The 11,977-nt window shown below is 42.9% G+C and overlaps 1 protein-coding gene across 1 annotated transcript; it reads left to right on the forward strand.

Annotated features, from left to right (window-relative positions):
• The first annotated feature begins 1,991 nt into the window (after window positions 1-1,991).
• On the forward strand, window positions 1,992-4,283 carry MID1IP1 (MID1 interacting protein 1). Its single transcript, XM_012736682.2, has 2 exons — window positions 1,992-2,250; window positions 2,506-4,283. Exon 2 carries the CDS (start codon window positions 2,775-2,777, stop codon window positions 3,327-3,329), a length of 555 nt encoding a protein of 184 aa, XP_012592136.1. The 5' UTR covers window positions 1,992-2,250; window positions 2,506-2,774; the 3' UTR covers window positions 3,330-4,283.
• The last annotated feature ends 7,694 nt before the right edge of the window (window positions 4,284-11,977 follow it).

The raw sequence follows: 11,977 nt of genomic DNA on the forward strand, positions 1-11,977 counted from the left end.
ATTTAAATCTGAACACCGAGTTTTCATCTGGGTGCACAGGTACTTAAAATATCGAGAGGGGCTGGGATGGGGGACAAAATATGTTTCAATTTATGAAAAAATCAACTACTGAAAATTGTATATCTGTTTTTCTCGAGTTTTTCCCCTTGCAATGTCCTTTGACTCTCATTGGATCTAAGAGTTTAAAACCAGCCTGGACTATTTTATGCTCTCCTTCTGCTTAAGCACTGGGGAAAGGGTCTGTGATACATCATAGCCCATTTCTACATTTTTAAGTTTCTGACTCTTCACATAAACACCCCCAGACTATGTTGAAGTTCATACTAAGCACAATTAATCTTTCAAAAGTACTTTACAATTTACATGATGATTTTTACATCCTTTATCTTATTTAACCTTGACCAAAATCCTTGGCACAGTCCTAGGGAGAAGCATCATTTTATTGAAAAGGAAAGAGGCTAGAAAAGTTTCTAAGGTTCTATGTGTGCAAAGAGGAAGGGTGAGATTATTTTAATGCTTCAAATTAATACATTTTTCTTTTCATTGATCGCCCACAATTTGATAGGTATGTCGAGCAGGTAACATTATAAGAGTTTTACAGATATGAAAACATGGGCTATGATCTAGAGCTAGTAAGTCCTGGGTTGGGGGTGGGGTCTCCAGGTTTACTGACTTCTGTTCTGCTGTCAACTGATCAGTCCTTGTGGTACCAAGTCAGCGTTTCATTCAAAAGACAATTAGGAAGATGGTTTGCCTTGGAAAATATTTAAGTATAGGTCTTCGGTGAAAGAAAGAGGGAGAGAAAGAAACCCCTTATTTATGTGCTACCTTTTGGCACTTTTTGTCCTGAAGGAAAACGTTGTACTAATTTTAGAGAATAAGGATTTAAAATGAAAAGCTTGAGTTTTGTTGGACATAATTATCTGTAGGACTATGAGAGAAGACATGGATGGAGAGAATGGCAAGGGAAGTGAGATAAGAAAAATAAAACAGGCTGTGGCTTGGAAGTCCCAAAGTGAAATTTAAGGTGCAGGATTCTTAAATCTAGCGATTTGGTACATAGCTTCTTAGGCCCTATTAAATGACCCTGTGCTTTAAGAAAGAACTATTTTTTAAAAGGAGAGTTTCACACACACACCCTAAAAAATAATTGGACGCATCCCCACTTTTCTGTTAAATGATGAAAGACACCCAACACCAGGCCTAACTACTGTCACCCTTTCTTGGCCTCTTGGCAGCCAAAAGGCCACATGGCCCAGCCTCTCCAACAGTGCATAGCTGACTTGGACAAAAGTCAGGAAGTTGGCTTTTTCTCTCCATTGCCACTTTGTAATCTCTTGAAAAAATCTGCAAATCTGATGTTAGGCCACTCTTCATCCCTGGCAGTAGTTGTTATAGTAAAGATTGGGAAAGACTCCGCTGGGAGGGAGGCAAAAGCCTCTGATGCTCCCCTCCCCCAAAGGCTGGCAAAGGCTGGGGCCAGGGCGGGAGCACTTCGCGTCCAAGGCCAGGGCCACTGTGGGAGCACCGCACGTCCACATGCACCCGGCATGCCCAGCCACTCTTCTTACGTAACAGTCCTGGGCTGGAGTTGTGGCTGCTGCGGCCCCTCTTCCCCGACGGCTATTAATAAACTGGGGCTGCTGATTCAGGGCTGTGGCCACTCTAGACTGGGGGTCGAGAGGCTCACTTTGCAACCAGGGCACGTGCATTCCGGTCACCCCGCGCGCAAGGTCCGCCCAGCCCCCGCACGCCAGCCCGCCCTATAGTCTGTCCGGACACCGGCGCCTAGTTCACCGCACAGTGCCTGGCCCTTCCCCCGCCGGCCAGTCTAGGGCTTGGCGCTGGCGGGCGCGGCTGTTCCTGCCCTCCTCTGCCCTGCCCTGGCCTGCCCTGGCGCCCTCCCTCAGCCCGGGTATCAGGCCAGAGGCGGAGCTGGCCCGGCGCGCCCCGCCCCCGCTGTAGAAAGGGCCGGGCTAGTGTTACTCGCGGTCATCCGGCTGCGGCCTTTTATCTTGGTGCTGCCGGGAGAGGCGGGAGGAGGAGACACCGGGGGTGGCCCTGAGCGCCGGCGACACCTTTCCTGGACTATAAATTGAGCACCTGGAATGGGTAGGGGGCCAACGCAGCCACCGCAGCCCTCAGTCACAGTCCGGCCACTGACCGCAGCAGCGCCCTTGGGCAGCAGCCGCTGGCAGTGGAAACACTGAAGTACCAAGAAACAGAGAAATCTCAAGGCGTTAAGAGGAGGTGGGTATCCCCGCCTCGTCGCTGTCCCGGCCAGCGTGGTTGCTTGAACTCAGGCTTTTCCGAAGGAGAAGTAGGGGGTTACCCCTTCTCTCCGCGGCCCTCGGCGGGCGAGGAGGTGGGACCGCCCGGCTGTGGGGAGCCACCCAGGCGCCGTCCCGGGCAAGCAGTAGTCTGGGAGGGAGGTGCTTGCAGGCAGCGGCGTCGGGTACCCTAGCCGGTGAATAATCTGTTCTTTCGTCCCCCCGTCCCAAACAGGCCAGGGTCCGACCCACCGACCACCCTCCGCATCACTAGCTTCCGGGCGCCAAAGCCAGGAGAAGCCGCGCATCCCGGAGGGCCGGGCTGCAAGTGAGACGAGAGTTGAAGAGGAGAGGGCGGAGGAGGAGCCGGGAATCCCGCCACACCGGCTATAGCCAGGCCCAGGGCGCAGGCCTGTGAGAGTGCGTGAAGGCGGGCACCCCCTCGCCCCAGCCGATCATCCTCGTGCCCCTACGTCCGAGTGCTCCGGCACGAGCGCAGCCACCATGATGCAAATCTGCGATACCTATAACCAAAAGCACTCGCTCTTTAACGCCATGAATCGCTTCATCGGCGCCGTGAACAACATGGACCAGACGGTGATGGTGCCCAGCTTGCTGCGCGACGTGCCCCTGGCTGAGCCGGGGTTAGACAACGACGTCGGCGTGGAGGAGGTAGGCGGCAGTGGCGGCTGCCTGGAGGAGCACGCGTCCCCAGCCCCGGGCCCAGGCACCGCCAATGGCAGCTTTTTCGCGCCCTCCCGGGACATGTACAGCCACTACGTGCTGCTTAAGTCGATCCGCAACGACATCGAGTGGGGCGTCCTGCACCAGCCGCCGCCACCGGCGGGGAGCGAGGAGGGCAGCGCCTGGAAGTCCAAGGACATCCTGGTGGACCTGAGCCACTTGGAGGGCGCGGACGCCGGCGAGGAAGACCTGGAGCAGCAGTTCCACTACCACCTGCGCGGGCTGCACACTGTGCTCTCCAAACTCACGCGCAAAGCCAACATTCTCACTAACAGATACAAGCAAGAGATCGGCTTCGGCAACTGGGGCCACTGAGGTGGGGCACCCGCGACTGCCCAGCACCCTCTCTGGCCCATCTCTCATCTCTCCTTCCTCAAAGCTATTTTCTTCCTGGCTGTGGGGCTCGAAGGGGCAGACTGCAAAGTTGGGGGGCTGCGTACGTGCAGGGAGCTCGGCGGGGCTGTGTGGAGGAGGGGGCCCCGTTCGTGAGAGGAGAGGAAAGTGGTGGTGGGAGAGAGGGGTTTAAGGACCCCTCCGGGTGGGGGCCTGCGTTCTATGTGGACAGGAATGAGACTGGGCTAATGCCCCACATTTCAGCCTGTGCCTTTCCTAGGGTTTCTTTTCTGTTCTTTCCGGAGGAGAAGGGCCCCAGAAGGGGCCATGCCAGGGCGCGGCGCTGGGTTGCCACACTTGGGAGAGCCGCCTGGAGCTGGGTGGTGGGGAAGGCGGGGCACACAGCCTCCCGCCGCTCTGTCGTTGGGCTGGTGGAGGCCCAGGCGTTGCTAGGATTGCATCAGTTTTCCTGTTTGCACTATTTCTTTTTGTAACTGTGGCCCTGTCTTAAGTATTTCAAATCTCTTTGCTCTGAAACTTCGGCGATTCCATTGTGATAAGCGCACAAACGGCACTGTCTGTTGGTAACCGGTACTACTTTATTAATGATTTTCTGTTACACCGTACAGTAGTCCTGTGGCACCCCCACCCCATTCTTTTCACATCACCCCTAACCCACCCCCACCCCACCCCGGTGTGTGTAAACTGGCAGTGTGCCAGCTTGTAAGAAGCTTGCCACTCAGCCAGTGGAAATAATAACATTATTATGAGAAAGTGGACTTATCCAAAGTGGAACCAACTGACATTCTATCTGTGCTGTACATAGAATGATGAAGGGTTCCAATGTTGTTATATGTCTTAAATTTATTTAAAACTTTTTTTAATCCAGATGTAGACTATATTCTAAAAAATAAAAAAGCAAATGTGTTAACTAAACTGGACAAGCGTTTGTTGCTTTTTAATCTGCCAAGGAATGGTTTAGTTCTATAAAAATAAACTTTCTTTTTTTGGCAAAAGTAAATTTTATTTTCTCTCTGGTATTTCATGGTGGTGGATATTCACCTCTGCAGGTTTTTAGTTTTGTTTGGGAAGTAGCTGACAAGATGTACTACCAAGCTTTATTTCTAATTTGGTACCAAAATAGGTCTATACATCTCACTAAAAAGTTCACAAATATTCAAAGTATTTGGGAAGGTATATATACTGTATCTTTCAACCAATTTACCTAGCTTATTGGAGCACTTAATTAACATTTTGAATTTTTTGAAGAAGCTCAAGCACAAGCTGAAGTGTAGGCTGAAATTTCACTTGGCTACTGAGAAGTGAAAATTTGAAAGGAAACACCAGCTAATACTAGCGTGCACACGTTGTAGGTCTTTATTTACAAGTCTTTTATGTTGATCTTAGGAGATACTTAAACTAAACGTATTATAATATGAGTGATGGCCTTTTTCACTAGTTCCCAACAAACGTGCTCAGCTTTGTTGGGCAGTGTTTAGTAATGCCTCCAGTTTTTCGGTGAGCCAGTCTGGGACTGTGGACAGCAGATCTGATCAAGGCTGCTGCAGTGCCTTTGGGAATGCTTAGCTGTCATTGTGATGCTCTACTTGGCTGGTGGGACAGGTGAAACACAGTGCTCTCTGCATTTTCTTTATTTCATGATTTGTTGTGGGGGGATAAATGTCATATCAACTTCAGTTTTTAATCTTGACGTCATGAGGCATTTTCTAAACTCACAGGGCTTGAATTTAAAATGAATATAACTTTACAGTTAAGAAAAAACAGCAAAATGTTTTTGGTTTTTTGTGGTGCTAGTGGGCAGGGTGAGCTCAAGTCTATTATCAGCTTTTAACAGCAGTGAAAAAAATGGGGAAGTGTCAAGACTGGGGTGCCTGCCAGTTACCAGAGAAAGTTAATCATTAATTTATAAAGATAAGCTGGGCAGCACTAAAAGGAAGGCATATAGCCTCTTGTGTCCCCTTTAAAATATCAAAGTGCAAGCAAAAAATAGGGGAAAAAAAGGAAGCTAAAAAAGCCGCATGGTAGAGAGAAACACAAAGATTTTGGAGCCAGGAAACTGTGTGTGAAAAATCCTCTTGCTACTACTTAATAATTGTGTGTATTTAACTCTTCGAGCTTGTTGCCACATTTGAAATCAGACATAACTACAATGCTTGCTTCATGGAATTACAGTGAGAATTAAATTAGATGATATGTAGTGTGTTTGACACTTAGAACTGTTTCTTAAGACACTACTGTAGTGACTTACAGGTCTCTCTCTTACTCTAAATGTTGGTTCATGTCTCCATTTCTGCTCCTGCCCTCCTTTCTCCATGAATATATGAAGCTTAGGACAATGTGTTCACTCTAAGGAAAAGCACAATTTTAATTACACACATGGAACAACAGGTAAACTATTTCCTTTCTCAAAGTCGTGAGGAGAACCTGACTTAAAACCAAAAAGTCACATTGGGGCAAGTGATGGCAAGAACTTTGGGATATTCACTAGAAGTTGTTTTTAGAGTACTCTTGCTGTGTATACAATATAAAAAAGTATATGTAGATAGCAAAACAAAACTGTAAATAAAGAATGATCAATTATTCACTTTATTTTTGAAAATATTACTTCATGTAAGAGTATTCTTATATATAAACAGTGATTTTGACCTAGAAGTAATGACAGTCACTGTTCTAGAACATTGGAATATTTATGAACCAATAAGGTTTCCTAGGCCCAGTAAGTACTATTTCACTAATAGCAACTATTTTATACTATTTTATTAAAGATCAGTTTATGAAACAAAACCAGGACAAATCCCCAACAAGCTTCACCTGTTAAAACTTCTCAAGCTATTTAAAATTTTGTTTAACGTCTGAGGTAAAGCAATAAGTGCCTTCATATTTTTAGAAGGTCTCTCCTGAGGAACCTCAAAGTCATAGATTTGAAAAGTTGAGAGCTCAACTCCCTGAAAGAGCTCTCAGAGATAATGGCTGTTTGACAATGTCCATCTATATGGGAGTTTGTGTCTAAAGGGAAAGATATTTACATGTGATAAGAATTAGACCGAAGCTTTTGAGAAAGCCTGGGTTTTGCCTCTAAAAACTGCTTTCTGCTTTACTTACGTGGGGATTTTCATATTTTACATTTATACGATGCCCCCTTAGCAATATGGCCTAATTTACTCTTTCTCTGAACCTGAACACAGTTTGTTAGAGAACATGGCATGGCAGTTAAGATTCTTATTCTTTTGACCAATTTGAAAACTAGTCTACTGTTGATGATTCTTTAAAAAAAAAAAAATGAAAGAAAATGAAGGTTATTGGCATTTATATATGCCTCGTCGTTTCCTATTATTTTTAGTTACTGAACAAAAATCATTTGGGAAATGGTCTCTCTCTCTCTCTCTTTCTTTTCCCTATCCCTTCCTCCCCCCTCCCTTTCTCTCCCCTCTCTTCTCCCTCTCTTATTCTACATTGCCAGTGGTTCTCAGATGTTTGCAAATGGGACACAGTTCTGGTATAAGATCTCAAATCTTATACCATGTAACTTTTTTTCCCCTAAAATATTTATCTTTTGATGAGATATCTAGTAAATCTTACCAATCATCACATCTTTGTGTGATTTATTTTGAAGAGGTTTTGGATAAAATAATGACAGAAGGAATATTTTCTTTAAAATTTTGGACATGATTTTTTTCCTCCCAACTAATAAAAAAGGTTGATTAGAAGTTTTTGAAAACTTTAAACATGTGGAATATTGGGTTGGTTTCTAAAATTAATTACTAGCCTTTTTTAAAGTATAAAACTTTATGTTGTTTCTGATTAAAGCTAATTTGCTTTAATTACCAAGATAATTTAATTTTAAAATTATTTATTTTTCAAGATTATGCCCAGTTTTTTTTTTTTTTCAGTAACTCAGGGAAATTTAAAGGTTGTTCTTGAGTTACTCCAAACACTTGACTAAGCCTCTAGTTAGTTCATTTGGAGCTGTGTAGAACTTTCTGATAGGTCGTGGACGTGATGATACTGTACTACCAACAACTGTTTCTGTCTCTGGAAACTAGTACCATCTTTTGATTTATGCAAACTGGGGCTCCTGCTCTGGGCTTCCTATTGTAGAGGGTCCCCACTCTGATTGTTCTAATGCCTTGCCACTCCCCATGGGGCAAGGAGTCCTCAGAACCAAGAGAATGGCAAGAACTGTGCCCCCATTTCTAGACCACACTCTGCGTTTCAGAAGTCTTTTCCAGTTTTGATAAATGAGGATTCCATGGTTTTTCTCCCTATTCTCCACATTCCACAGGAGTCTCCTTGCTCCATTGAAGAATGGTGTTTAGCTTATGAAATGTTGGTTAAGGAAAAGGAAAACCACATCTGTACACAGAACTTTTCCTGCTGCTTGCTGTTCAGTGCTTGAATGGTGGCCGGTATAGCAAAGACAGCTACTCTAGACTCAAATAGGTATGTTTTCCTTAAAACCATGAAGATTTCACCTCCCCAATTATTCTTTCATTTTTTTGTTATTGTCATTGAGTTAGCTGTTTTCTTTTTAGAGTCAGAAGTCCTGGACAAGTTAAAGCAGAAAATGAGGAGTTGTGCATGTGTCTAAACGAGGCCCACTAAAACCACAACTCTCTTGTCAGCTCCATCCTGTTTTGGCATTCTCTACTTTTAAGAGGAACATATTTTTGTACCTTCTCTACTTTTAAAGGGAACATGTTTTGTTCCTTCTCGTGCTTTTTCTTATATTTTATTACTTTTTTGACTATTCTTTCAGAAAACATTGCCTAGCAGTTTTTAAAATATATCTGTCAGTGTGCCCAACTTGAACAGTCCCAAATGGGCAAGAATTTGGCTTGGAGAATGTCCTTATCATCTGGTTCAGAACAGGGTTGTGGATAGTAACTTTCTGTCCTTGGATTGTCTAGAGAAAGTGTTTTCTAACGCAGTAGATAAGAAAATTACTAGCAAAATATAGAACACAGTTCTTTATTTTAGCTAGCTCAACAAACAATGTTGGAGGTGGGGCATTTTCTAGAATCTATTTTACTTTTCAATATCAATCTGACTAGTGTTGATATGTGCACTTTTATCAACGAGCATTCAGTTAACAGGATGAAACTGGGCATGATTCATTTGATGTTTTCAAAGATAGAAACTAACTTTGTAGTTTTTTTTTTTTTTTTCCTTTTGAATACCACACTGCTGAGGTAAAGAATGTTGTAGCTTGTGGGTGAGCTCGATAGGGCCAATTAAAACCTGACTACTCCTCCACCATGTTGAAATACCTGACAGAACTTGCTGTGCCCTGGGATAATGGCCTTTTTTTTCTTCTTCTTCTTAGACATCTAATTGAGGAGATTTCCTGTTTGGTAGTCAAGGAAAGATGAAAATGAAAGTACCACATTGTTGGTTCTGACCAAGGTATTTAAATTTTCTGGTTGTTCACAACGTAGCATTAATTTTAAGCCTGGCTTTTTATTAATAAAAAATGAAACATATGCATTGTGAAAGAACATGTATATGTTCTATAGCAGCCAAAGTATGTATAGAATGCAAGGAGTGTAGTTAATGTAGTTTAGTCATTCAGAAGAAGGTGTAGTATTTTATGACATCTAATTGACATTGTAACTTATAACTCATAGAAGCTTTTGGGGGTATAATTTTGTTTCTATTGTGATAAGTACTTGTTGACAATTCCTTCATAGCTTAAATGTTTGAGGAGAAAGTGCCAAAAATTTAGATGGCTAACTCTGGTATTGAGGTCTACAAATAGCAGCATCTCTTTTCCCTTAGTGGGTTTGGGAGCAGAAGAAAATGCCTGCTTCCTGCAGCCAGATTGGCCTCGTGTTGAAAAAGGGAGGCGCCAAGACAAGTCTGCCTAATTTAGTCTTTGCAAATTTGTCAAATGTCACCCCACTGTCTCTGTGTTGGTGTAGGAAAGGGAGTGATGGAGAAAGGCAAAATGTGTTTCAGGACACTCCCACTCATTAGTAACCTGAGGACTGGGGGGAAATTGTTCTCTTCTGGTATCAGGCTGTGGTCCCTTTTGCTTTGACTACACAGCCAGCAAATGCTAAGTTGAAACATATGAAATTGCCATTTTTATTAGTTCAAATGGCTGAATAATCTCTGATTGCAACAGTTAGGTACACCTCTTGTGGGCATGCTGTAGTCCTTTTTCATCACTTTATGAAACTTGTTCGCCAACTCAGGGTTTGCCTGATCTTGAAGTAGAAGGAGTAGGGAACAAAAAGACACCAAGGAGGGTAGGGCATATAAAGAAGACAAGTAGAAAGGAAGAAAGAGGAGGAGTCTTAAAAATGAAGAGAGAAAATGGAGAAGTGGCAGAGAACCTGTGGCAAATTGTATTTTTTGAAAGTGGCTGCAAAGTTATTTCTTCCACAACCTTGCCACCTTCCATCAAGAGTTAATATCTCTGTCTCCTCCACTTGAATTTAGGTAGGGCTTTGTGGCTGCCTTGATAAAATGAATGTGACTGTCACTTCCAAGCCCACGTCATAAAAGGTGATATCTCTTCATCTTGCATGAGATACATAGCTCTCTATTGAGATGCTGGCTCTTGAAACCCAGCTACCATGCTGGGAGGAAGCCCAAGCCACTTGCAGAGACCACACATAGGTGTTCCATCTGATTGCACCACTGAGGTCCCTGCCAACAGCCACTATGAACCCCAAGACATGTGAGCAAAACTTTAAATGATTCCAGCCCCCAGTCTTCAAGCAACCCCAGATGACGCCAAGTGGAGTAGGGACAAGCTGTCCCCATTGAGCCCTGCCCAAATTTCAAACTTGTGTGCAAAATATATGTATTCTTTTAAGCCACTAAGTGATTTGTTACACACTAATAGAGAATTGGAACAGAGACGTTTTCCAACTTTCAGAAGATTGTAGAACTAAACTGAAAACAATTGAAAGTAGTATGTAATGTATGGACCAGGGCCTGTTTTATCACGTTTACTTGAATAGCAGTTTATAATAAACCTGCAACCTTTGGAAATATTTATCTGATGGCTGGCATAGAGAATAGAAGGATTAGAAATGATGGATGATTAGAGAGATGCTATTAAGTAACATTTTATAGTTCTGTTAAAACTCCATATGGCAGGCAGGATAATCACCCCCCAGAGATGCCCATGACCCATTTGCTGGAACCTATGAATATTTTACCTTGCATGGCAAGGGGTAATTAAGGTTGCTAGTTACCTGTCCTTCAGATGGGGAAATCATCCTGGATTATCTGATGGGCCACTGTAATCACAAGGGTCTTCAAAAAGACAAAAGTAGGAGTCAGAAGACTCAGAGTCAGAGTGATCCACCATCAGAAAGAATCAATTCACCATCTCTGGCTGTGAAGGTGGAAGAAGGGACCATGAACCAAGAAATGCAGGCAGCCTCCAGAAGCTGTAAACGACGTGAGACAGATTCTCCCCCTGGAGCTTCAGAAGGGATGCAGCCCTGCCAACACCTTTATTTTAGTCCCCCTGAGATCCATTTTGGACTTCTGACATCCAGAACTGTAAGATAATAATTTTGTGTTGTTTTAGGTGATTAAGCTTGTAGGAATTTTTTACAGAAGTAATAAAAAATGAAAATACTTGGCTTCCAGCCTATGATAGGCCAGGAAATGAAAAGGTTATAATACTCTTGGCACCTAATCCATTTGTTGTCTTTGGGCTGGTTAAAATAGAATTTCTAGCATAACAACTTGTTGAAAACAGTATTGAAAGGTTCTTTTTGTCTTGTTTTGTGAAAGAAACTTGATTTTTCTTTTAAGCTCTAATCTTGGAGACAATGGCCCTGCATAAAAAGACACCACTTAGAGTGCTGCCATTGTACTACTAAAAAGGTTTGCCTCAAATGTAGCAGCATTATTTATTATGCATTTGTGATTAAGATCTCAGACACACCTTCTCTTTCTTTATGCCCCGTTCCCACTTCTTTCCCTTCCAAAACATTTTGTGATTTTTTTCATGTGTAGTGTTTATTTCTGCAACCCCCCCATTTTATTATTTTTGCTTTTATTGCTATATAATTACATGTAATAAAATGCACTGATATTAAGTATTGGTTTGTTAAGTTTTGACAAATGCATACAGCCATAACTAATACTTCAATCAAAGTACAGAACACAACCATAAACTTAAAAAGTTACCGCATGTTCCTTTCTGATCTATGATGCTCCTCCGCCCCTTCCCCAGGCAATCACTATTCTGGTTCCTATCCCCATATGATTAGTTTTGCTTGTCCTTGAACTTTGTATAAAGAAAGTCATACAATATGTACTCTTTTGTGTCTTGCTTCTTTCACTCAACATAATATTTCTGAGATTCACCCATGTTCTTGCATAAGTCAGTAGATCTTTCCTTTTTACTGATCACTAGCATTCTATTTTATACATTTCCATGACTTGTTTACCCATTCTTTTGTTGATGGACATTGAGATTGTTTTTATTTAATTAATTTATTTGTTTTAGCTATTATGAATAAAGCTATAAAGAACATTCTAGTGCAAGCTTTTCTTTTCACCAACAATGTATGAGAGATCCAGTTGTACAGTCCCTTTAATCTGTGGCTCCTCATCATTTCTATCTAGTACTTTTAGCTCTC

This window comes from Microcebus murinus, chromosome X, assembly GCF_040939455.1.
Source record: "Microcebus murinus isolate Inina chromosome X, M.murinus_Inina_mat1.0, whole genome shotgun sequence".
Classification (NCBI taxonomy): domain Eukaryota; kingdom Metazoa; phylum Chordata; class Mammalia; order Primates; family Cheirogaleidae; genus Microcebus; species Microcebus murinus.

Bases quoted from the DNA above. Each gene is read 5' to 3' on its own strand.
- MID1IP1 (XM_012736682.2), top strand. From the start codon at position 2,775: ATGATGCAAATCTGCGATACCTATAACCAAAAGCACTCGCTCTTTAAC.